The sequence below is a fragment of the Crocodylus siamensis genome, chromosome 2 (assembly GCF_052110815.1).
Source record: "Crocodylus siamensis isolate JL-2025a chromosome 2, ASM5211081v1, whole genome shotgun sequence".
Lineage (NCBI taxonomy): Eukaryota > Metazoa > Chordata > Crocodylia > Crocodylidae > Crocodylus > Crocodylus siamensis.
In genome coordinates this window covers 169,308,991-169,333,912 of record NC_143396.1, presented here as the reverse complement: position 1 = coordinate 169,333,912, position 24,922 = coordinate 169,308,991, and the positions used below count along the sequence as shown (strand labels likewise).

Below are 24,922 nucleotides of genomic sequence, written 5' to 3'. Positions count from 1 at the left end.
AAAAATTAAGAGCTGGCATCTTCCACAGGATCTCTTGAGTCTAACCAGATGATCTGCATCTAAAAAGACTGAGAACCATTGACTTGGTTTCATGTGTTTGAAAAGTTCAGTAGGGCTCAACTGTTTAACTTGACAGTCCCATCCTTCCTATGAAAGGACTTGGGTCCACCCACCACCTTGGACTTTTCCATTCCTTCCAGGTGGAGGTAGATTGGATAACAGAGATAAATGCCAATCCTAATCAGTACAAGTTGGATCGCAGTGAAGAGAACAGTGGGAAATTGATTCCTGGAAAGGCCTGGTTCCTAAAGAAAGAGAAGAGAAAATCTGTCACTGGCAGGAGGAGTCAGGAAAGAGAATTGGCTTGATTTGTTTCTAAAGGAATGTGGAGATGGGAGGCCATCAGATCAACCCAAACTTAGCAGCAACAAATAGGCAGCAAAGAGGACAGCTTCCAGCACAGAGGCTCTCATAAGCAGCATCTCAGGAGTGTCCAGGCTTGATACGAATTAAAAAGGATCCTCAATCCTCAATGCCACATTGACAGCAAGTACAGCAGTGGTTCTCAGGCAGGGTGCTATGGTGCCACAAAATGTTAACCCTGTTAAGGGGAGACATGATTTGCAACATAAACCTAGAGATTTCAAACAGTAATCCACTGTGGCCTTTCTGAGCTCCTTGCAACAAAAGAACTGTTCTAGTATTTTTCTCTACTCAAAAAACAGATGAAGCGTAGGAGCCAGTATCATCCAACAAGGGCCTTAAGGCTTAAGAGCTGGAGCACCACGGGAGCATTGCCTGGCTGAGCACCCAGCAGCAACCTGTGGCTGGATGGGCAGGTCTGACCTTACCTGGACTCTGCCTGCTCTGCAACCACAGCCTGCCCAGGAGGGGAGAGGAACACATCCAGTATCGCAGGGACGGATCTGGGCTGAGAACGGGCTCTGTCAGCCCACAGCATCGGCTCCCGGCTGTCCATACCTCCCCCGCCTCCTTCCCCGCACGCACAGCTGGCTGTCCCTCTCCTGGTGGGCGCTCAGCACCAGACAGAAACTGGGCAACACCCCCTTTGTGCCCTGTCTTTCATTGCACTTCTCCTACCGCTGCAGCCAGCCGCTACCTTGCCCCGTGCTCCCTGCTGATGGCCATGGGGCCACGGCCCCTTCCGTGAGTGGCTGGGTCCTGCCTGTGTCATGCGGACGTGACCGATCCTGCATTGGCGGGGCTCTGCTCCGCCCTGCGCAGGGCTCCAGAGCTGTGGTGTGCGGGGCCCTCCCTGGCCGTGCCCCAGCCAAGGGCAAGGGAGCACGTGCTCCCAGGGCCCCTCCCTGCGGGGGGCCTGCCCAGGCCCTGGGTCAAGGGGGGAAGGAGCCAGCTGGAATGCAAGGAGTAAAAGGTTATAGGTCAAAGGTCACAGAGGAGACACCAAGCCCCTCGCCCGCCACCAGACACGCGAGTGCTCCGCGCCCCCCAGCTTCCTCGAGGTAGCTGTCTCCACACTCGCCAAACCCAGCGCGCGACGCGTGGAGAGCCCGCCCACCGCAGCCTCTCAACCAATCCGTTGTAGGATGAGTCACCTCCCCGAGACCAGCAGAGCGCGGCAACACCTCCCCCCAGCCAACTGAAGGGCCTGACGTCACCCACCCCTCGCGGCTCCCCATTGGCGGCAGGCAGAGACGAGCGGCCGGCGCAGCCAATAGAACGGGGAAAGAGGAGGCCACGGGAGGGGAGGGGGTGGCTCGGAGGGCGCGGTGCAGCCAATGGCTTTGCGGAAGGCGCCCGCTCGGGCCGGCTGCGACCAATGGCAGCGCGGGGGCGGGGCCGCCTTTCCCCGCGGAGACGGGTGGGGCGGGGCGCGGCGGGTGACGGCGCAGCGCGCACGGAGGGGGCGGGCAGCGCTTGGGCTCGGGTGGCTCTCGGACGCGGCGCGCCATGACGGAGGTGCGGGTGGCGGCAGCCGGGCCCGGCACAGGCCCCGCAGCGGCGCCCGGCCCCCTGGCCCCGGCGGCGGGTAGCAGCGGCAGCGGCCCCGCGGCCGGCCCCATTTCCCCGCTCCCTTCGCCGGCAAGCGGCGGCGGCGGCCCCGGGGGGCCGAGCGGGGCGGGCCCGGGGGGGGTGACAGCGGCGGCTGGGGGCAGCTCGGCTTCCGGGTCGGGCAGCTCGGCTTCCGGGTCGGCGCGGGAGGGCTGGCTCTTCAAGTGGACCAATTACATCAAGGGCTATCAGCGCCGCTGGTTCGTGCTCAGCAACGGCCTCCTCAGCTACTACCGGTGAGCCCCGCCCCCCGCGACGCCCCGCCCCCACCTGCGCGCAGCGCCCAGGTGAGGTCACGCCCCCTGTTTGGCCCCGCCCTCGCATGGAACACGGCCTCGCTCTGGGCGGACCACGTAGGGCAAGGGCAGGCACAGGGCCCTGCCTGGAGCCCCTGTGGGAGGGGGCACATACACACCCCGGCCCCAGCAGGGGGTGGAGGATGCTGCTGGTCTGGCAGAGGCTCTGCTTCTGTGGCTGTGGCCCTAGGGCGTCCCCGGGGCAATGGTCCCCCCCGTAGGCACACTTCTGCCGTGACCTTGGGTTGACGGCTGCTCTTCAGGCCTTGGCCTCCCCTGCCCTGTGCGGTGCTGGACATCATGCCCCTCAGGAGGCACTGGCCAGACCCCAGGGCACATGCAGCTGCCCGGAGCCCCATGGCCGCATGTAGCTGAGGTGCTCCTTCTCACCCCTGGTGCTTGGAGCCGCCATCTGCTCGGGGAGAGGGGGCAGGAGGTGCCAGTGCCCCACTATGCTGTAGCAAGGGCCAACCCAGTTAAGCCCAGGGAGCACCTACTTTGAGAGACTTGCCCTAGAGTGCCCTGCTCCTTAGCATCTCTAGGTGTGAGAGATGTTCCCTCTCAGCAGAGGGAACCTGGTAACTTTCCAGTGGGGAGAGAGCAAAAAAGGCTGGGCTTGCTAGTTAGAGGAAAGGAATGAGCAGGATCCCAATAACAGCACACGGGAAGGTAAATGGTGTAGAGAAGGGAGATTGAGAGCCACTGCTCTCGCTGTCCCTGAACTTGTAGACACGGGGACATGAGGCTTACAGAGCCCAGTGTGTACTTGGACAGAAAGTCTCGCTTACAGGAATTTGTCAGCACCCAGACCTGAATGAGGTCCCAGTGGGGTTGGACATTAGGTGGGGAGATGAGAAATCCAGCATTACCACCCTTAGTGATGACAAGTATTGGCAGGGATACCAAACCTTGGGTTTCCAGGTTCAAATGGATCTCTAACTCTTGGACAGGTCAGAGAGAATCTGTTGCAGGCAGTGTTGTTGCTCCACACCTACCTGAGTGAGCTTTATGCTGCTTTTTCTGAGGCATTGGGGTCTAAGCACTCTCTAAGTATAAGACTTTTGAAGGACTCTGGTCTGGCCCAAGCTGGCAGTTCCTGTTCCTATCCAACTACTGGTGCACTCTGCAGCTCCTCCAGGTGCTTTGGGAAGGGGAGATGGCCTGACCTCACTCCATCTGTACTGCCAACACATGTATAAACCAGATCCCTCTAGGAAAGACCACCCTCATCATAGCAACAAACTTATACAGGTACTGGAGGACGTGCCTGGGAGAGGAAGATATCCAGTCTTTTGTCCCATTTTGCCCAAGGCCTAGAGCTTCTGATTAATGGAGGTCCAAGGCAGACACCCATCCAGACTAGTAGAGTCCTTTCCTGCTGCTAATGTATAGAGCACTGAGAGATCTCCAGTGCACAGTGGAGCAGCAGGCTTGTTAACTCTTGCTGCTTTTATGGCACTGGGACTCCCCTCTAAAAGGGAGAGAGAGCCTCCCCCATCAGCACAACAGGCTGTGGATCTCTCATGGGGATACCTGGGGACCAGCTTCTACCCTTCCCAAGCCAAACACAGACCAGCAGGTTGCTGAGCAGCTCCAGTTAAGTTGATCAGTGTTGTCTATTAAGCAGAGCCCTGGTTTGGTGCACAGGAGACCAGGGTCCTTTTCCTGGCTCTGCCACCAGGCATCTGGGTGATCTTGTGTGTCCAACAGTGATATGTCCTCACTGCTTCTAGAAAGCACTCTGAAACCGAATTAGCAAAAGCTGTATGCCAGAGCTGCCTCCAAGGCCTGAAGGTAGCCTCATCCCAGCCAGAGAGGCCTTCATTGACTTGGTTTCCACCCCCCAGAGAGCAAGAAGCCCCAGTGGGTTTCACATGTGAAATAAGTCTTTTCTTGGAAGAGGGTGTCTCTCCATGAGGAGAAAGCAGTAAACACTCAAAACAGTGGAGGTGATGAGTACAGAGCCTTCTAGCCCTGCACAACTTCCCCAAGCAGCAGGGAAGGGACTCCCTTGTCCTGCTGGCCAGGGCCCTGCCAGGTAGCTGGCCAGCTCTGCCTCTGGGCTTCCAGCCTTGCTCACTCAGCACAGCTCTGACATTCAGCATTCATCACCTGTGGTCCCTTGATTGGGCTGAGGTAGGGGTTACCCAGGCTGCAGGATAGCTTCCTGCCAGTCCCTCACCAAACTAGCACATCTTTTACATCCCTTGTCTGGATGCTCAGCTGTTGTATCCCTTGAGACCCAGAGGAAATGCTGTCAGCTGTGAACCCCTTGAAGTCTGTCAAGCCCCACTGTCCATGCTGTGGATTTATCCCCAAGTTGAGCTAATGAGACCCTTCCCACAGAGGATGGTCAGCCCCATCCCTCTTCCTCACTCAGACCAGAGGTTTGAATTAAGGAGGCTTACAGTCAGCAATAATGTATGCCAGAGAGGTGCAGAGGGCTACCTCTTCATCACCCTTTGCCTAGTGAATATGCCTCCCAGCCCCCTTACCAGTACTGCCCAAAGGACTTCCTGTGGCTTTGGCAAGGCCTTACCTCTGCCTCATGGCTGTGGGTTGGGGAGGCTCTGGGGCTGTGAACCAGTGATGCTTCACTTATCCTACCCCCTTGTCAGTGTAGAGGGAGGATGTTCCCCTAAGTTGTCTGGTTCTGGACAGTGGGAGCTGCTGTTTGGCAGGGGCAAGCAAGAAGATCCAGTAGGTGCCTGAAATAGTTCTGGTGCTACCCATCCAGAAGCATTGCAGGCTGCCCTGCAGTGATGTGTTTGTCTGGCATAGCAGGGCTCTGGGCTATGACCCAGGGCAGTCCCTTTGGCTCCTGTAACTCGCCATGCTGCCCCTTTCTGCACTAGAATTGGCCAACACAACTTAGGGCCTGGAGAGAAAGTGTCATAATAAGGTAAGAACTTGTATAGAATCCCCTACTCCCAGCTGGGGCATTGAGCCACTACCAGCTGAGAGGGCACCCTCTGCCAAAGTGCTCATGCTGCTGCTTGGTAGCTCTGCCTGGAGTGTCTCCTGTCCCCAGTTGACCTAGCTCAGCTTCATGTCTGTCTGGAGTGCAACTTGGGAGGATATTTCACTGACTGCAGCTAGCACCAGAAGGCAGAACTGCAGTTTGGGAGTGGATGATGCCTCTTGTGCTCTTAGAGGTCAGCAACCTGTGTGAGGCCTTCCAGCTGTTTGAGGAGTCATTCCTTTGTATCTGCATTTGCTTGAAGCACATCTGGTCAAGCTGAGGTTCCCCCTGAAGGCTACTGAGAAGGAGCTTTATAACCTTTGTGTACCCACTTTACCATCTCCCCAAGACCCCTGACTGTTTGGCTTCCCAAGCGGTATAGCCCCCAAGTGCTCTATAAGGGAGTACTCCTGCTTTATGCTTCTCTCCAACTATAAGCTTCCAGGGCTTATAACTGCTGCTTGCATCTCCTCACAGCAGCAATGGCTGTGAAGCGAGAGTCACTTGGCCTCCATCCTCAGTGTGCAGGATGGGCAGCAGCATAATCCCAGCTCATGGAAGTGTTAAGATTGTGTGGGAGTTGGATGACCTGGTGATGGTTCTGCAGTGAGTAGTCTCACCCCTCACCAGAGGGCTCGAAGTGACTTCCTTGATGCTGCTCAGAGTCTGGTTAACATCCTCAAGCTGATGCTGAGGAAAGTTGTGGGTCTGGACTCTGCAGCCCTGCATTAGGTCACCCTGGGAGGATTTCCTTTCCAAACCAAAGTACTTGGAACTGCATTTAAACAGGAGAGAGCATAAATTATGCAGAGAGTGGTTCTTCCTCTGCTGCCCTTTGGATGGAGGGTAGGGGGTATTCCCCTTGTGCTAGAGATGTAGTATCTCAGAAGCATCCCAAGCAAACTGGCTGATGTCTGGCTTTGCTCAGGCTTTCCCGGTTATCAAGTGGCCACACAGAGGAACGTGCTGAAAGGAATCTGAGCTCAGTCCTGACTGAGGGGCGGGGGTGACTGCTGCTTAGCTGTTTTCCTGTAGCTCAGCCTGTATTATTCATGGAGTAACCAGAGCCTGCTGGGTAAGAATAGCTGGCAACACAGACTTTGCAGCATGGGCTCGTGTTACACAGCAGGGGCAGCAAGCTGCTGGGCAGGGAGAATGCACCATTTCCTTTCCCCTTCCAGCCTCCTTGCCTGATGTTTCTAACCAGAGACTCCCCAAGTTTTGGGAGTGGCTTCCCCTAAAATAAAGCAGTAATCTCCCTGCTGTCCTTCCTAACTTTCCCCTTTCCCTCCCCCAATCCTTGAAAGGTTGACTTATGTCCCCTGTGCCAGCCCCAAGCCACTGAGGGGTAAAGGGGGTGTTCCAGCTCTGTGCCAGCCCCAAGCCACTGAGGGCTAGGATGTGCGCCAGCTCTTGGCCTTACAGGGCAAGGGAGATGGCTCTGTGCCCTACCATGTGGATACCAAGGGAACTTCGCCCTCATGCAGTGCTGAGCTGGAGGTGGTGGGGGGTGCGTAAGCTCAGTACCTCGAGTAGGTCTGATTGGCTGCTGGGGTGATCACATGAGCATTGGGGTATGGAGGATATGTGTGGGCTTGCCAGAAGGGATGGCCACACAGCAGGCTTATTTCATCTGGGGGGGGTGGAGAGACAGCACGCCCTTAGTGGGGGTGGGGAGGCGGAGGAATGTGTGCTGTACCACATGTACTGCATCCTGCTGTGGCTGCCCTGGGGCCCTCTCTTCCTGCCACTGTTGCCCAGTCAGTTTGCCCACGGGGCATAGGGAAGGCCTGCTCACAGGGCCTAGCTCTGATTCTTCCTGTTGGGTGGAGGTGGCTGCTCTGTGCACACCCGCACTGCACTCCTGGGCTTGTTGGTAGCGGCAGTGACGTGGCTGGCTCAGCAGCGAGGGGGAGGCTGGGTGTAGCTTGCCAGCAGGCCCTTCAGTCCGTGTTTGTTCTGGAGGTGGAGGGTTGTCGCTCTGAAGCCACACCCACCCTGCAAGCTTATAGGGCTGGTCCCGTCCTGACCTGGAATGCACTCCTCAGCTGTGTGGCCCGACTGAAGTGTGGCTAACCAGCCAGTTTGGGCAGATCCTAGGCATTTAGATGTTGCTCTATTAATAGCAGCACCCACCACTAACGATCGCAGGAGCCTAGGAAAAGGCTGGACCCTTCATGGAAGAGTGGATTAACCTGTTTCTAAAACAAACTAGGGGCAGTGAGCGGGGGAGGGAGGTGGAGAGACTGTCCTCTGCAGAGTGCCAGGGGTGGGTCAGAGCTACTGGGTAGCAGGCCTAGTAAATGTTTGCAACTGAAATCAGACTAAAACCCTGCCCTTTCTTCTGTTGGGTGCTCAGGTATTTCACAGCCGCCTGTCTGGCAGATTCAGGGATGACACTGGCTGCATTTGGAGCCCACCCCGGAGATAGGGTTTTTCTCTTTCTGTTGAGCAGAGATGATGTGGCTGTTGTGGGGAGGAACCACTTGGCCTCACAGTAGAGCTCTTCTTCGGGACACTATTATATTCCCCTCTCACTGCTGCCTGGGTTACTCATTGTGCCTCTCCTCACTACCACTGTAGATCAAAAGCAGAGATGCGTCACACCTGTCGCGGGACCATCAACCTGGCCACTGCCAACATCACTGTGGAGGACTCCTGCAACTTTATCATTTCCAATGGTGGAGCACAGACCTACCACCTGAAGGCCAGCTCAGAGGTGGAGAGGCAGCGCTGGGTCACAGCCCTGGAGCTGGCCAAAGCCAAGGCTGTGAAGATGTTGGCAGAATCGGGTAAGGGCCAACATGTCTGACCCCTGGCTATGACATTGTGCTGCATGGTACAGGGGCAACAGTGCTAGAGGAGAGCAGGCAGAATTCAAACTCCTTTCTTGGTGGTCCTTGCTGGTGTTCTGTTCATCATGCAGACGCAGTGCCTCTAGGTTTAATAGTGTCCACCCCACCACAGCTGCTAGGAACCCCCGGGACTTCCCACTCAGCTCTCTAGCCCAACAGCTGGTCAGAGCCTCTCCATCATCAGCACAGAGTGCTTCAACCCCACACTCACCAGTTATCTGTTAAACTTGGGGCTTCATACAATTTATTCCTCTCCCAATGAGGCCTCCTGGCACATTCTGTGCTCTTCAGATTTTCAGCTCCTTGGGGCAAGGACTGTGCGTCTCCAGCCCTGCCTGATACCAGACAAAGCACATGCTGCTGTGACTTCTCGGTGCCCTTTGGATCATGTGCCTCATGTACCATAGCAACACACGGCCTGGGGCCTTCAGAACCAAGTGGCTTGACAGATGGACTCTTCTACACTGTTCCATCTCCAGCTCTTCAGGTCCCAGACCCCCTCCTGCTTGCTTTCTTGCATCACAAATATGTCAGGCTCCTCATCCTGCAGCTAATCTGCCATGTGGAGCTATGACAGACGCTAGTCTTCCTTCTGCACAGACTTTTAGCTCTGTTGGATTTTACTCCTGTTACAGGTGGTGCCAGGAACATGCTCAGTTGCAAAAGCCCCTCCTGCAGCCCTGTAGGGTCCCTCTGGAGACTTAGGTGGTCATTGAGGCGAAGAGAGAGGCCCTCTGTGAAGACAGCAACGGTCTGAGCTCCTTGGAGGCTCAAGTTGCTCTGTAATAGTCTCAGAGTTTTTGGCCCTGTGGAGCCTGCCAGCAGGACCAGAACCTACTGCCAAGGTAGTTGGGTGTTTTTTAAGCTGGTTAGTTTACCATCTGCCTTGAATCCACTCTTTTAAAGAAGCAGTGCTTCAGGCACACCACATTGATCCCCAGGCTGTCTGAAGTAATCTTGTACATTCTTGAAGGCAAAAACTTGGGGTGTCCTCAGACTGCAGCCACCACAGTTGCTGTCACTTTAGTACCTTGGGATATAGAAGAAATGGTGGACAACTAAGGTCTTTCCTCTGCTTCTATCTTTCCGGTAAGTCCCTGTAGAGCTGAGGTGTCAAATATCTGGCCCTTGGTCTGAATCTGACCTATAGAGATGGGTCATCTGGCTTGCTGCACTTTCTCCTGGATTGGATGACCCCACATGCCTTGTCACCATGTCTCTCAGAGTCACTATATCAGTGCAGTTACGAAACCTTAATAGCTACCAGCACCCTCCTCCCCCACCAGACCCTGCAATTCTGCTGTGAGTGGTAGGGGAAAGGAGTGGAGGTGAGGGAGGGGCAGCTGCATTAACCCCCTGGATTCCAGAGTCATGCCGATACAGAATCTCTGGCAGCCTCAAGGATTAATACCACAGTTTCTCCAGCTTGAAAAGCCCTATAGTTCAGATCTGGTCTGCAGAACCAAATGAGTTTGCTGCCCCTGCTTTAGAGAGAGTCAGTAACTTCCTTGTGTTGGTCAGTACCTTGTTGGCATACAGCACCTAGCACAATTATGCCATCTCTTACATGGGAATTTTAGTCGGTCAGTTTGGGAGTGTTTTACCAAAGGAATCTGGGAACACCGCCCCCCCCCATTAAAGTTGGGGAAACTGCCGCAATAGAGAGGTGAAGTGGCTTAGCCCAGCAGGCCAGTAACAGAGCTGGGGATAGACACTCTAGGTGTTCTGCTTCCTAGTCCTATGCTCTAGCCCAGTGATTCTCAGCTGGGGTGCTGTGGCACCCTGGGCTGTTGTGAGATCCTTTCCAGGTTGCCATGTTGGCCCTGCCATGCCTCTCTGTTTCCCAAAGACATTGTGCATGGTCAGAGTAGGAAGTGGCTGCAAGCATAAACCAGTGAGATTCTGGAGACAGGCTATCACTCTCTTTAAGACCCAATGATAGTGCTCACCTCTCTTCCCTTTCCAGTACCATGGTTACATGGCTGTCAACCCCATGCAGGAGGCTGGGAGGTAAGGTAAGAGTTACATGCTCCAGCTGTACCAACCAGATCCTTTGCTGTCAGGCCATCCTGTAGGAAAAGCCTCTTCACCCCGCCCCCCCCCTTTTTTGTAAGGTTGCCTCTTTTTTTTTTCTTCACACCCTCTCACCCCCTACTATATCTACCCCACCCTCTTTAGGCAATGTATCCAAAATGAGCAGTTTCTACCTGATGTTCCACTTAGGTGTGTTCAGCATGCAGTGGAATCTGACTGTTAGGCTTTGTGCCTCACAATATGGTCTTGCCTCAAGGTATTGCTCCAGTGATAGGTACATTAAAGATTTAGGCTGTTCAGACCCCAGGGTAACAGAGTCCATAACAATATCTTTCTAGAACAGTGATCCTAAATGGGGCACTTCTAGACTCAAGTATCTTATTATAATAGTATGGTTATTCATGCAGGTTTTAGTCCAGTTTGAAAAATGTTTCAAGCACCATTTTTATGCACTGTAATAATTATAAATTAATTGGGTTTTGTTTGTTTGTTTTTTCAAGGGGGTGCCACTAAATTCAAAATAGGTATGAAGGGGTGACTTGAGTCTAAAACGGTTGAGAAGCACTGTTCTAGCCACTACGCCAGGCTTGTCCAACATGCGGCCTGCCAAGTCGTTCTCTGTGGCCCGAGGTCCCTCACTCGGGACAGTCGGGTGGGGAAAGGGAGGGGAGCCGGGCTCGTGTGACCTCCCACGTCATGTGAGCTGGGTCTTGCCACCACCCCAAGGGCTGCATGGCATGGGGATGAGCTGAGGACAGTGCCCGCTTTTACTTGTCTCTAGCTCGGCCCCTTGCCCCCGGTGACCTGCCCGCCTCCCAGGACCCACTGGGCTCGGTGGCCACAGGGCGGGAACGGGGTGCAGCACCCGGCACAGGCAGTTGGCAGGGCAGAGCAGCCCCAGGGTGGGCCTTGGCAGGCAGTGTCATGGTGTGACCCCTGCGCTGCAAGTCAGCAGGAGCCAGTGTCCGCTGGGCCCTGCACTCCGGGCTCGCAGTGTTGAGCCCACCAGGGCTATGTGTGTGGGTGGCCGGGCACCATGATGAGCAGGGCCAAGCGGGTGGATAAGCGAGCGGCTGCGGTGCAGCGGCCACCTTGCTCCAATCCCCCTCGAGCAGCGCCAGTTCGTGGGACTGCACTGCTCGGGGGCAGCCCAGGTCGGGGATTGTTGCTCCCTGCAGCTGGGCCAGGTGCTGCTCTCCTGCTGCGGTGGCTGCCTGTGCCCTCTTGGGGGCCATTTGCCTTTGCCGCAGGGAAGCGTGGAGGAGCAGAGCAGCCTGTTTTCCCCCAAGGCCTTCCCCTGTCAGGAGCCGCCCTGGACAGACCAGGCCTGATACCCTGCCAGGCCGGGAACTGGCTTCGGTCCTGCAGTTGCACCATCCCCCATCTCACGCGTTTGCTGGGCCCCAGCCACGTCTGCCCAGGCACTGCCAAGACTTTGGGCAGTGGTGTTGCTGGTGTGGGCAAGGCCTAGGGAAGCAGTGGCATGAGAGCACCGGCTACGTTGGTTTGGTCACATATTTTAACACAGCTGTCAAATTTCTTCTGGGGCTGCCTTCAAATGGTGGTTGTAGTAGGCAGAAGAGGGGCCCTAGTTGTTGGGATGGCTGGTCTAGGACATCATTTGCTGTAGTTTGTCACTAGCTGAGCACAGGTGGGGGGTTTATGCCAGCTTTGCCTTATTTAGGCTTGTCCAACATGTGGCCCGTGGGGTGATAAAATATGAATATGGCTCGCTGGCCCACTGGGTGATAAAGTTCATGATCCGGCCCCACATTCAAAAAGGTTGGACACCCCTGCACTACGCTGTATTGATTATGGCCTCTCTCATCATAACACCCAGATATTTGATACTGGTCTGCAGTTGTCCCCTGAGGATTTCCAGACATCTACATATTCCCCTCCCTCTCCTTTGGCCTATCACAGACTAATCAAAGCTCAGCAGTCTGCTCTTCCTTGACTGCCAGTGTGAAATCCTGACTGTTATCTCAGCATATTGATGACAGGAGAAGACCAGGATTCACAGCTCTGATATTTCTGAAACTTCAGCTCCCAGATCTCTAGTATGTGCCTGAGTTGGCTGCCTTTATGTTCAACATGCTTCTCACATGCCAGGAAACCCAGCCATATGCTCTGATCAGATCTCTTCCCTAAGACATCTAGGCTTGATCTGTTTCTGTGGAGTCTTGGTAGGCACTTCTTGTTGCAGCCTCTTAACAGTGTTGCCTGTACTAGCTTTCCTCATCTTGGCTTTGGGGTGGGAAAATACTTGATTTAAAAGAAGAAAAGCCTTCCCCTACCCCTCCATGTGTCTATTTTTTTTTATTTGTGGGGGGGGAAATAAGCACCATCTTCCCTGAACTCATTTTGCAAACCATCCCCTTCCAGCTCCATACTGTGCCCTCCAGGTTAAGCAGGCTGCCGCTCAATTAGGCCAAAGCCAGTTACAAGTTGAGAAGCCCGACCTCCTAATGCTCTGCCCCTCTTAGAATCGTAGAAAAATAGGGTTTGAAGGGACAGCAGGAGGCCATCTGAGCCAGCCCCCTGCCAAGGCAAAATCATCCCTACCTAAACCATCCTAGACAAGTGTTTGTTTAATCTGTTCTTACGAGCTTCCAAAGCATTGAGATAGCTCATCCTCTTGAAGAGGCTGTGCATCATATTAATTAGTTTTGGGTTTCAAGACTTATTGGTCATCTTTTCTCTAGACGAAGTAGCTCCAGTTCTTTCATGTTTCAGCCAGGGCTTGAGTACTTCAGTAGTCTTGATTATCACATGGATGAACATGGCAACACCTAAATCACTTAGGGCTTCCAGTTAAAACCAAAGCTGGAGAAGGAATTGGTAGCTGGTGTCCGTGGCAATGTGTAGGAGATGCATGGGGGCCCCTGAGAGTGCTGGTGCACCCCCTGACAGCCAGCATTCCCTGGTTAGGTGACAGGCGGGGGGGCAGGTGGAAGTGCTGTTGCCCCCCCTCTCCCTCTCCCCCTGCAATTGCTGTCCAGGGAGTGGGGGCACCAGGAGAAGTGCCACTGGAACTTCTGGGAGCACCACTCATGTTTCTGGATCAGCCCAGTCAGCTGCAGGCCACCCCACCCCCAGTCAGTGCAATCCCCCAGTTACTGACTGGCCACTGCTGGGGGGAGCACATGCCCCCATGAGGCATCAATTGCCCATGGCAGGGTGTAATACTGCTTGCTAGGCAGCTGGGCTGCTGCATTCACAGCTAAATAAAGATAATCAATGTAGCCTTGTATAGACTGTACTGGAGGGACTCTGATCTGCCGGTGACCTGCATGGGTCACTTGGGTGATGTAAGTAACCCTCACCCACTCTGGATGTTTCTCAGAGTGACTGAGATGCTCCAACCTTTGGTAGCCTGTTCCAACCTTTGGTAGCAGACCTAATATGTGAGCTTTTTTGCTTTGAGAAACACAGACCCCAAGTTCCGCCTAACTTCTGGCAACATGCCTAGAGATGCAGGGTTGCACTGTCAACTCCAAAGACTCAGGCCTTGTAGCCAAGTGTGGATCACATAGGCTACCGATCAGCCAGGAGGTGGCAACTACTCCAGTCATCTCCAACTTCCCAGATTGGTTCGCAACAAGAGACTATCTCTGTAGAAATAGCTGGTTGGCTACTTTTGATTTTTCCAGGGCTTGGTGGAGCTGGGGAACTAGAGGTCCTGACCATCCCCAAGGAGCAAGGGAGGGTATGAGGGCTGGCTCTGCCCTGTGTCTCTTCCCATCTGAATGTGACCTGGCTGCTTCTCCTTGCCCCTGCTTCCAGATGACTCTGGTGATGAGGAGTCCGTGTCTCAGACAGACAAAACGGAGCTGCAGACCACACTACGCACCCTCTCCAGCAAGGTGGAGGACCTGAGCACCTGCAACGACCTGATTGCCAAGCATGGCACAGCCCTGCAGCGCTCCCTCAGTGAGCTGGAGTCCCTCAAGCTGCCTGCTGAGAGCAACGAGAAGATCAAGCAAGTCAACGAGCGTGCCACACTATTCCGCATCACCTCCAATGCTATGATCAACGTGAGTGTCCCTGTTCACAGGGATCTGCCAAGCTCGCAGCCTCCAGTAGGTGGTGCTCTAGACTGGAGTGCACTGGGGAGAGGCCTCTGCACTTGGCATGGCTCTGGATAGTGATGAATTGCCATGTCTGTGATGCACTTGAGGACCTGACCCCCATCAGGCCCTGTGACCACTATTGCAGGAGAGTGGTCTCTGAGCTGCAGCCATGCCTTGGGTAGGTGGTAGAGGAACTGTCTTCTCCTGTCTAAGGTAGTACAGGAAACCAATAGATTCCTGCACCAGTCCGTCTTCTGCCAACACAAGCACTCCATAATGTACACAGCCTTGCCATGCTACAATGAATCTGCTGTGAGGTCTGTCTGGGCTTTCCCTGTTCACAGGGCACAGCGAGCCAGGCTGTGTGGTGGGCAGAGAACAGGTGGGTGGGGGAGCGAGCCTGCAGAAGCATGGGGCAGGACTCTGTTTCAGAAATGGCTGCAGCTTGTTGCCTGTCCCGGAGTCATTGTGCCCTGACCCAAAGAGAGGTGGGGACCTAGGCTGTAGGCCACATCCCTGATGGCACAGGCCATTTCTCAGGAGGTGATCCAGGTTTGTTGTAGTTATGCCTATGTGGCAGAGCTGCTCCCAGTTCTGTAGCTAAGCTGGCAGAGTCCTCTAGTGGAGAAGCAGCATATGCCAGTAAATACTGTTTTATTTTCTGCCACCACAACTGCCATACCTTCCTGAATGATGCAGGCTTCACAGACAGAAGCCTGTTGGCATTGCTGTGTCTACCTCAGGGGTTCTGCTGGCATTGCCAAATCCTGGGGATGCTGCTGGCACTGCCACATCCCTGGGGGTGTTGGCTACTTACACCTGTGGCTGACATCATTAATCCAGCCAAAGCTGATAGTGTAGAGCAGGGGTATTTGAGGGTAGACTCAAAGGAGGTTCAGTGGTGCAGCTGCACCCTGCTTTTTGGATTGCACTGCAACATGGGGGGCCTCCAGGGATTTCTTCAAAATTCCTAAAGCAGGTTCATTTGGAGACATGGACAGCAGCAGCATGGATAGGCAAGGGGGTTCCCTTTCCCTGCTCCCAAGGGGACTGGGGAGGGAGTGGGGAAACTACTCTCCTGCCATGCTGTTGCTGATGTTCCTGTCCCCAGCTGAGCTCAGTCCCTGCCCCCACCCTTCCCCATCCCCTCCCGACAGCCTGCCTGACTCTAGACCTTCACTGCCCCAGCCAGTGGCCATACTCCATTTCCCAGCAGCTCCTGCTCACATCGCTGGGGCTGGCTTCCATGAAGAATTCAGTAGCGTTGATGCCGTGACAGCACAGGGCCAGGATTTCCATGGAGACTGGCCCTAGCTGCTCTGGCAAGGCAATGAATTGCAGGTCTGCCCTGGCTCAGGACCACAGTCACCGCTGCAAGATCCCAGCTCTGGCCCCAGAGCAGCCCCCTGCCCAGCCATGCACCCTGCCAGTGCTGGAACCCCTGGCCTCGCGCTGTCATTGCTGGGACCAGTATCCATGAAGACCTCAGTAGCAGAGGTGTCTGTTACTAAGGTCTCCATGGAAACTGGCCCCAGCAATGCAAATGGGCTGCTGGGAAATGGAGTCTGCTGTGGGCCTGAGCTGGCCCATAGGCCAGACTTTACCCGCCCCTGTGCTAGAGACCAAGAAATCCCAAAGACATGTATTCATCTGCATCCTGGAGCACCACAAAGGGGCTGGGGAGTTGAGGCATCTATAGACAACAGCCATGTGCTGGATGGCAGCCACAGACCCTGAGCCCAGATGGGGAGCGGTAACAGGTGCTTCTCCCTGCAGGCCTGCAGAGACTTCCTTTTGCTGGCCCAGACACACAGCAAGAAGTGGCAGAAGTCTCTTCAGTATGAGCGAGACCAGCGCATCCGTCTGGAGGAGACCCTGGAGCAGCTAGCCAAGCAGCACAACCATCTGGAGAGAGCCTTCCGGGGGGCCACTGTACTGCCTGCCAATGCCCCGGGCAGTGGGGGCTCTTCGAAAGGTAAGAGGGTGGAGTTATTGGCCTTCCTCCTTGCTGTTGCTGCTATCACTGGGCCTGGGGTAATTGGAATCCCTTACTTGCACACTGTCGCTTCACATTGGGCTCTAGCTGCAGACTCCCAACAGATGGAGAAAGGAAGACCAGTTGGGCATGGATCTTGATGCTGTTTCCCCTTGCAGAACAATGCTGCCCAGCAAAAGGGGACCTGAGTGATGAGGATGATGATAATGAGTTCTTCGATGCCCCAGAGATCATAACCATGCCAGAGACCATGGGCCACAAGTGAGTGATCTCCAGACTCGGTCAAGAGCACCCTCTCCTCATGAGCCTGTGAGTGGTCATGGGTTGCCTGTCTCTTCTCTGGAGCACTGGGTTCTTGGGTCCGGCAGCAGGAAGGTGTCGCTGTCTGCCTGGCATAGGCCTCTGCATCTCTCTGCCGGAGGTTGCGTCTTTGCTCTGCTCTCTAAGCTGCCTCCTCAGCTCAGAAAGCCTTCATCTCTGGTGGCCAGGAGGCAGTGAGGGGTAGCATACTAATTTTCACCTTCTTTACTCCCTACAGACGCACTGGGAGCAACATCAGCGGCACCAGCAGTGACATCAGCCTTGATGAGCAGGTGCGTCCCAGAGGTGGGGGCTGGAAGTGATTGGTCTTGCTGCTACTGATGGAAGGAGGATTCCAGAAGGGAGGAATGAGCCTTGCAGGGGAGGGGTTGTGACTGCACCCATGATTCAGTCGGTCATGAGGCTAGTGGCACTACATGCACCATCACTGTACTTTGTGCTTTTGGTAGATGTAAAGCCAAGATCTGGAGACTGTGGTCTCAGTGGGCAGTGATGGAGACTTAGGCAACCATGAAAACCTGCTGGGGGAGACTCATTCTGGGGATTGTGTGCTGAGAGGAAAGGGAGTAGGCTTGGTGGGTCAGGAGAGGTATTCCAGGGCATGGAAAGTTGCAGAGGAGAAGGGCTGAAGATGGAATGAAGGCCACAGAGAGGGGTCAGTCAGTCAGCTGGAAGACCTGGGTGGTGGACTGAACTGTGAAAGGAGGAGGTCATGTTTGGCCTTAAAAGTCTGGAGCTTAGCCTTCTGGGGTGGGGGTTGCATCCTGGCTTGATGGGTCTTCTGTCTTGTCTTCAGTACAAGCACCTGCCAGAAGACACCAAGAAAGAGAAGAGGACTCGCATCCCTTACAAGCCAAATTACAGCCTCAACTTGTGGAGCATCATGAAGAACTGCATTGGGAAAGAGCTCTCCAAGATCCCCATGCCAGTGAGTCCCCAGTCTGCAGGGGGAGCTCTGGAGCAAGTTATGCCTTCTGTCTTGGGAGGACTGATCTCCAACCCTGATGGCCCATCAGGGCCCAGAGGCTACGCAAAGATCATCCTTGCTCTGTTCAGCTTCTGAGCCCCAGGGGTTCATGGCTATTCAGAGAACCCTGCCCTGTGCTTGGCTCCAGCATCTGAATTTTCTCTCCTGTCCACAGGTGAACTTCAATGAGCCCCTGTCCATGCTGCAGCGCCTCACTGAGGACCTGGAGTACCACACGCTGCTGGACCGAGCAGCCAAGTGCGAGAACTCCCTGGAGCAGCTGTGCTATGTGGCTGCCTTCACCGTGTCGTCCTACTCCACCACTGTCTACCGCACCAGCAAGCCCTTCAACTCACTCCTTGGCGAGACCTTTGAGCTGGACCGGCTGGAGGAGACCGGCTACCGCTCCCTCTGCGAGCAGGTCTGCAGGACCAACAGCCTCATTCTCTGCCTTTCAGGCCCTACCCACCCAAGCCAGACATGGGCAGCATTCACACTGGGTCTCCTCAGCATTGCGCCTTCTAGAATTGAGTGGGTGCCTGGGTCTCCTCTCTTGGGGGGTACCAGGGCTGTGTCTGCATATGCCCCATGCCTTGCCTGACTGTGCTTGTCTCATCCTGATGTGCTCTGTTCCTCCCCATCTCTTCCAGGTAAGCCACCACCCTCCTGCTGCTGCCCACCACGCAGAGTCCAAGCATGGCTGGACGCTTCGCCAGGAGATCAAAATCACCAGCAAGTTCCGTGGCAAATACTTCTCCATCATGCCCCTCGGTTAGTCCCTGTGCTCAGGTTGCCAGTGCCCCTGGTTCACTGGCAGCATTGGGAATGCTTGCTGGTCCAAGGAGAGTGTCCCAAGCTCCTTGAATACTGGGTGTGATTCACATCTCTACTTCCCCAGCAAAGCCCTTCACTTCATCCTGAGAACCTCACAGCCAGGCATGCCTGCATTACAAAACCTTTACCTCCAAGTAGAATCCAAGGCCAACTGCCCCCTTAGCCTGCCCCTGCCTGCAGCCTGTTCAGCACTGGCCCAGATGCTCCAGGGTTTGGCAAAGGAAATCTGCCCTTGGCCCTCCTAGGCCCTTTAGTGCCTGTGTGCGCTGCTTCCCATTGCAGGCAGAAAGACAAGTATTGGGTGTGATCCCTACAAGGGCTCCGAGTTCTCAGTCTTTCTAGGAATCGGTCTGCTCCCTACTTGTCTGTGCTTTCCACATGCTGCTGTAACAGACTGTATGGACGGGGAGGGGCAACTCGTATGGTTGGGGCTAGCTGAGCATGACCTTCTACTTTCCCCAAAAGGGAGTGTCTGTGTTTCCAAATAATCTAGCCTGTATGTCCAGCCATTCCTGGAAAATGAGCACACTACAGGAAGTTAGCTCCTGCTGCTAACTTCCCCTCACTCCTTCCTAGCTCAGTGCTGCATCTGCCACATCACTTGGATACAGGGCCACAGTTGTGCTCTGTGGTAGTGGGTCAACAAGTCTGGGAGCCTGCAGAGTGAGAACCTTGGGCTGGAAGCCAGGTGTCTGTGCTCAACCCTGCCACTGAGGGCTGCCCTGTGCCTCCTTCCAGCCATGCCCGGGGTATTGTTCTGCACAGCACCTTGCCTGTTCATTCCTGAGGTGGCAGCACAGCTGCTGCCAAGTGCCACAAGCATATTCCTGGAAGCACATCAAAACAGCCTGACAGTGGCTATGGGGGTGTACTTAGGTCCACTGTAGAATGGGATTTGTCCCAATGGGTGCACACGCTTCTTGGCAGCACCCTTGGACACAACACCAAGACAATGTAGGCAAATGCTTACTGTGTGACCTTCATCAAACTAGATGTCAGGTCATAGAGAAGTAGGGCTGGAAGGGACCTCCAGAAGTCTTCTAGTTGAATCCCCTGCCTGAGGTAGGAGCATCTCTGTCCAAATCATCCCATACAAACGTAATCTAAACTCTGTGTAAGACTGCTATCAGCCCTGATGACACCGACCTAAAACCCTAACCTGCAATAGGTAAATTAGGGGAACCACAGCAGCAGCCTTAAAACCAGTGCAGGTTGGGGTTGAAGCTGGACAAAAGCAGCCTGGCTAGCCTAAGTACCATTCTTAAAGTTGCATTCATTAGCAAGCTTTGCTCTTTTCCATAGTGGTTCTCCTTTGCTTCTCTGAGCACTCCCTAAAAGAGAACGAACTTTGTATCTCCATTATTTAGAGATGGACATGATAGTTTTTTGGAACTGGGTCACATAGTGTCATAGCAGCCTTACATCTATGGTGGCAGGGTCTTGGGTGTGTGACATTTGTCTTGCTGTGGAACAGCTGACTTGGTGATCTGTCGGGCAGGAGGTTGCTGTTCTGATCACTGTCCCCCCTACATCCCCCTCCTAGGTACCATCCATTGCATCTTCCCCTCAAGCGGCAATCACTATACCTGGAAGAAGGTCACCACCACCGTGCACAACATCATTGTTGGGAAACTGTGGATAGACCAGGTGAGTCAGAGCAGCAGCAGTAGGGACAAAGGTGGGAACTGTGCCAGAGCCTGCTGTATGAGAGCTGATGGAAGCCATCCTTTCCAGCTCTGTCACCAACTGACTGAGCTTGAGTAGGCTGATGCACTGCTGAGCCTCAGTTTCCCCCATCTGTAAACCAGGGTCAGTTTGGGGTGTGCATCGATGCCACCAAGACTGGCTGACCTGACCCTTTCTCTTCCCTTGCAGTCAGGTGAGATCGAGATCATTAATCACAAGACGGGCGACAAGTGCAATCTAAAGTTTGTTCCTTACAGCTACTTCTCCCGGGACGTGGCCAGGAAGGTAAAGGGGCCGAACTCCAGGCCCATCCGATGGCAGGGAGCTGATGTCAGGGGATGGGAGGGGCATTGTAGCCCAGGGCCTTGAGAAATAGAGAGCGGGAAATGAAAGGGGCAGGCACACTGGGGCGGCACTGGGTAAGAGAGGCTAGGGTTAGAACTATACGCTTCTATACTAGAATGGGGGGAAGTGCTCCACGGAGGCAGGCCCGTGTCCCCAGTCTCCACACTATATATCAGTTCTGATCAAAACTGGCTGCTGATCTGGAGAGCAATGCGTTTTGCGGGTGGGGGATGCCACTGGGAAATGGGGCTGAAGAGCTGGAAAGTTGGTACTTGGTGCTGTCCATTTGTGATGGGCAAGTGCTTGGTCCTGCTGTGCTCAGATGCTTATATCTTCCCATCCTTTCCCTCCTGGCAGGTCACAGGGGAGGTGATGGACCCATCAGGAAAGGTCCACTTCATCTTGCTGGGCACCTGGGATGAGAAGATGGACTGTTACAAGGTGCTGCCAGGCGGTGGGGAGAATGGCGCTGAGGGGCGACAGAAGGCACATGAGGCTGAGGACACCAGGCTCCTGCTGTGGAAAAGGAACCCACTCCCGTGAGTAGCAGGCAGGCACTGACTTGGTGTGGCGAGGCCAGTAGGGCTGGGCAGCCCAGGGCCCCTTCACTGCCTGTTGGGCAGCGGTAGAGGGAACTGGCTCACGCCACACAGCATCTGCAGTGGGTGCCTCTCTTGCACTAGCTGCCATCTCTCTTCTGGGAGCATGGAAACTAGTGGCAGAACTGGAGGGGATGCCTCTCCCCTCCCAGTAAAGGCTGAATTTCTTGCTGGCTGGTAGCATGTGACCGAAGCTGGTAAGTACAGTGCCTCACTCTCTGTCTGTCTGCCTCTGTCCCTCCATTGGTACAGGAAAAACGCAGAGAACATGTACTACTTCTCAGAGCTGGCTCTGACCCTTAACGCCCTCGAAAGTGGCACTGCCCCTACCGATAGCAGGCTACGACCTGACCAGCGCCTCATGGAGAATGGGCGCTGGGATGAAGCCAATGCCGAGAAGCAGCGCCTGGAGGAGAAGCAGCGTATGTCTCGCAAGAAGCGCGAAGCTGATGCTGTGAAGGCCACAGAGGACGGTAAGGGGACAGTAATGGGCCCACCCAGCTTCTACCGTTGCCTCTTCCACTTCATAGCAGAGCATGCTGGAATATGTCTAACTCTCTCTCCTTTCCCCACAGGAACTCTTTATGACCCCTACAAGCCACTGTGGTTTGAGCGCAAGAAGGACCCTGACACCAAGGAGATAGCGCATGTGTACAAAGGAGGCTACTGGGAAAGCAAGGAAAAGCAGGACTGGAGCATGTGCCCGGATATTTTCTGAGCTAGCCACAGAAGAAGGAAGGAAGAGGAGGAAGGTTGGAGGGAAGCAGCCAATCATGTGACTTTTTTTTTTCCTTGCCTGGCGCTTCCCTCGCGTCTGTCTGTCTTAACCAATCACTTGTTGCAAATCAGTCGCCCACGGCACAAGCCGGTGGCGGTGATTGGCTGGGTTGCCTTAGCTGATCGAAGCTGACATTGATGAAGTCCAGATCCCAGGTGGCTTGGGGGCCCCATGCGCACTCTGCCCTTGACTACCGTATCCCTGGCTCCCTTACGTGACTGTCTTCGGTCTTGCTTGGCTGAAGTCCCTGCCAATTTGCAGGGAGGGGGATGGGGAAGGCCGAGTTGCTGCAGAAAAAAGCACTTGACTCCTAACATCCATGGCCAGCAGGGAAGGTCCCCACAGGGGTTGAAGGGTAGAGGGGGTGAGAAAAAAAGCACCCTCCCCCCCGCCCCCAAATATACACGTACACTTAAATCTCCATGAGGGGTGTCTGGGATCACCATGGTTCCTGTGTTGGCAAGATGGGAGTCTATCCCTTCCTGCCCTTGGTAGAGAGCTAAGGACGCATGCAGGCTGGGTGTAGTTGGGGAGAGGGCAGTGTCGGTGCCCTTGGTGCAGGGCTGAGGGTACATCCCCATCTCCACCCCACCATGGGGGATGTGGCACAGCAGCTCTCTCCCTGGAGAGCCTGAGGCTGGCCTCGGTCTCCTGGAATCCTCCCCTCAAGCAGCTGGTCTCTTCCAGTCTGATGTCAGAGCATGGCAGGATTTGACAAGAAGCTGTCAGCCCCTCACTCCCCTGCCCTGCCTTCCCCCCCACCTGTCCCCCCGGCCCTTTTCCCCAGGCAGGCAGGTAAGCCCTGGCGGCAGGGAGCTGGGATGTGGATGGATGGCTCCTCCGTGGCAGCAAGAGCAGCCTCTAGCCTAGAGAGCACCTGTTAGATACTTGTATATTATATATATGGAGAGAGACCTAACTTTTTTTTTTTGGTTGTTTTTCCTGTTCCTCCTCTGCTCCCACAGACCCTGGGTTTTGTAACACTCACTGCCCCCATCTCATCTCTCCCCCAGGGTGACCCCTCCCTGGGGACAAGCAAGGCTGTCCCTCTCCCCCTTCCTTCTTCCCACCCTCTCATGCCCAGTGGAAGCCAAGCACCCCTCCCTTTGCAGTGGGGAGGCTGAAGTCCAGAGTCCTCACTGCTGAGCTCAGATAGCTGCCAAAGCCCATTCCTGACGTTCAGTAGGTGCTGCCGTGGAGGAGGTGTGTGGCTTGAGCCAGGCCAGCCCCACAGCTGGAGGGCATCCTCCTCTGCAGGCCCCTACCCCTGGCCGAGGGTCACACATTGAGGTGCCTTCCTTGTATGTTTCTCTTAGGGGGTTTTGTGTTTCTTTTCCTTGACTAGAGCCTCGGCCACCAGGGTGAAGGGCGGCACTTGTTCAGTTTGGGGCTTGTGCCTGCTGCCCACCCAGGGTTTCCTCTTGCCAGCTGTCAGGGATGTGGCTGAGCCCAGAAGTCCACCCTGCATGGCAGAGGGAACAGGGTGGTCCAGATTCCCTTGGAGGGACACCTGGTCAGCTAAAGTGAGAGAGAGAATCCCTCTGTTTCTGTTTTGATTTTTTTGCCTTATTTTTTTTTTTCCAAGAAAATGACTAAATTAAAAAACCTGAAAGCCCCAGCACTGTGTGAGGTGCTTATTTCTGGCTTGGGGTCAAGGGAGAGGGGTGCCCTTGTTTTGTGCTCTGACTTCAGTGTTGCTTTGGGTGGGCTGCCCAATTTCACTGCCCTCTGGGTGTTAGGGGAGGAGAATAGCTGTGGGGCCAGTTCAGCCTGTGCCCTGCCTCACTGCTTTCCTCCTGCCTGCAAGAAGTGCCTTGGCCTAGGAGTCTCATTACCCTCCGCTTCCGGTAGGTCATTGATGGAGGGCCAGCTCCAGGACTGTGGGCTTCTCGCTTTCCTCTTTGATTTCTGGGGCAAATCCTTTCTGGGAGAAAGGGGAACACCAAGGGTTACAACCAAGCAGTGGTATAGGGGATGGGGGTAGGGGAACCTGCCAGAGGTCTGAGCTCCCTGCACCTACTACAGGCCCTGGGTATGATTCACCCTGAATGATCAGTATGTGATATCAACATGGGTGGAGCTGTGGTGGCCCTGTGTGCCTACTGCGCTGTGTGCAGAGGATATTTAGGCTAGAGCAGAGGTGAGTAATTATTTTGGGCAGAGGGCCACTTACTGAGTTTTGGCAAGCTGTCTAGGGCTACCATGTAGCCCTGGCTCTTGGCAAGTGCCCTGCCCCCTGGTTACCATCTTGGAACTGGAAGTCCTGCCCCCTAACCCTCGACCTTTGCCACCAGAAGTCCCTCACCCTATGAACACAGATTCTCTCTCATTGCACATAGACTGCCTCCCTCACTGTGCACACACGCACATACCCCTCCCGTTCCTGGCACCCAGGTACTGGTGTGGCCTTGTGCTCCCACGGTCTGGTGATGCAGTCGGGAGCCACCTGGTGCTGGAGCCACTGGTGGGCAGGCAGGGAAACACTGAAAGTTGCAGCAGGCAGAGGCTTCTGGTGGAGGGGGGCAGGGCTAGGCTGACCTTGCTACTGGCTTTCCCTGGGTCCTACTGCCCATGGCTCCTGTCATCTTTGACAGGTAGCCAGGAGCAAATGAATACTAATTTTCTAAGTTTTTTAGGGGCTCCGCAGGCTGGATAAAATGGCCTAGCAGGCCAGATCTAGCCCATGGGCCATATTTTCCCTGCCCCTGGGCTAGAGGGAATGCAACAGTCTGCAACCCTGCAGCGCCCTTTCTTCACTTTCTCTAGTAGCATAGAGGTCCACCAGGAAATGGAGTAGAGAGTGCTTCCATCCTATCCTGGCTCCCATGCCTGGTCAATGCATGATGTTGTCAAAATGAGGCCGGACCCTGGGGTTAGCATTGCGTGGGCTGTGTCTCAGCTGGAGGATCCTGGGCCTGCCCTTCAACACTCTCCTTCCCTTGTCACATACTGGCACTCCTGACCCACCTCTCTTCCTCAGAGCAGTGGTCGGGTGTCATCCCCCTTGTCTCCTCACCCAGCACCATAAAGATCCACCACAGACCAGGGAACAAGAAAGGGGGTTGGTAATGTGCATTCCCTCCAACTGTCTCCCTCCCACCCACCCCTGGCTCAGCATGCAGTAGGCAAGAGAGGCATCTCC

General features: G+C 54.9%; 1 protein-coding gene across 2 annotated transcripts; it reads left to right on the top strand.

Annotated features, from left to right (window-relative positions):
- Positions 1 to 1,855: 1,855 nt before the first annotated feature.
- Positions 1,856 to 23,398, top strand: OSBP (oxysterol binding protein). Of its 2 annotated transcripts, XM_090032206.1 has the most exons (14): positions 1,859 to 2,270; positions 7,876 to 8,084; positions 13,968 to 14,218; positions 16,031 to 16,229; positions 16,409 to 16,511; positions 16,789 to 16,843; positions 17,368 to 17,499; positions 17,714 to 17,959; positions 18,189 to 18,309; positions 19,916 to 20,019; positions 20,248 to 20,343; positions 20,761 to 20,942; positions 21,255 to 21,475; positions 21,578 to 23,398. In XM_090032206.1, the coding sequence occupies exons 1-14, from the start codon at positions 1,933 to 1,935 to the stop codon at positions 21,718 to 21,720; spliced, it is 2,400 nt and encodes a 799-aa protein (XP_089888332.1). In that variant the 5' UTR covers positions 1,859 to 1,932; the 3' UTR covers positions 21,721 to 23,398. The 2 variants fall into 2 exon arrangements, with proteins under 2 accessions (XP_089888331.1, XP_089888332.1); XM_090032205.1 differs by having other exon boundaries at positions 1,856 to 2,270; positions 21,255 to 23,398.
- The last annotated feature ends 1,524 nt before the right edge of the window (positions 23,399 to 24,922 follow it).

Coding starts and splice junctions, on each gene's coding strand:
- OSBP (XM_090032205.1), top strand. CDS start 1,933: ATGACGGAGGTGCGGGTGGCGGCAGCCGGGCCCGGCACAGGCCCCGCA. Junction 2,271..7,875: donor GGCCTCCTCAGCTACTACCG/GTGAGCCCCGCC, acceptor CTACCACTGTAG/ATCAAAAGCAGAGATGCGTC. Junction 17,960..18,188: donor ACCGCTCCCTCTGCGAGCAG/GTCTGCAGGACC, acceptor CATCTCTTCCAG/GTAAGCCACCACCCTCCTGC.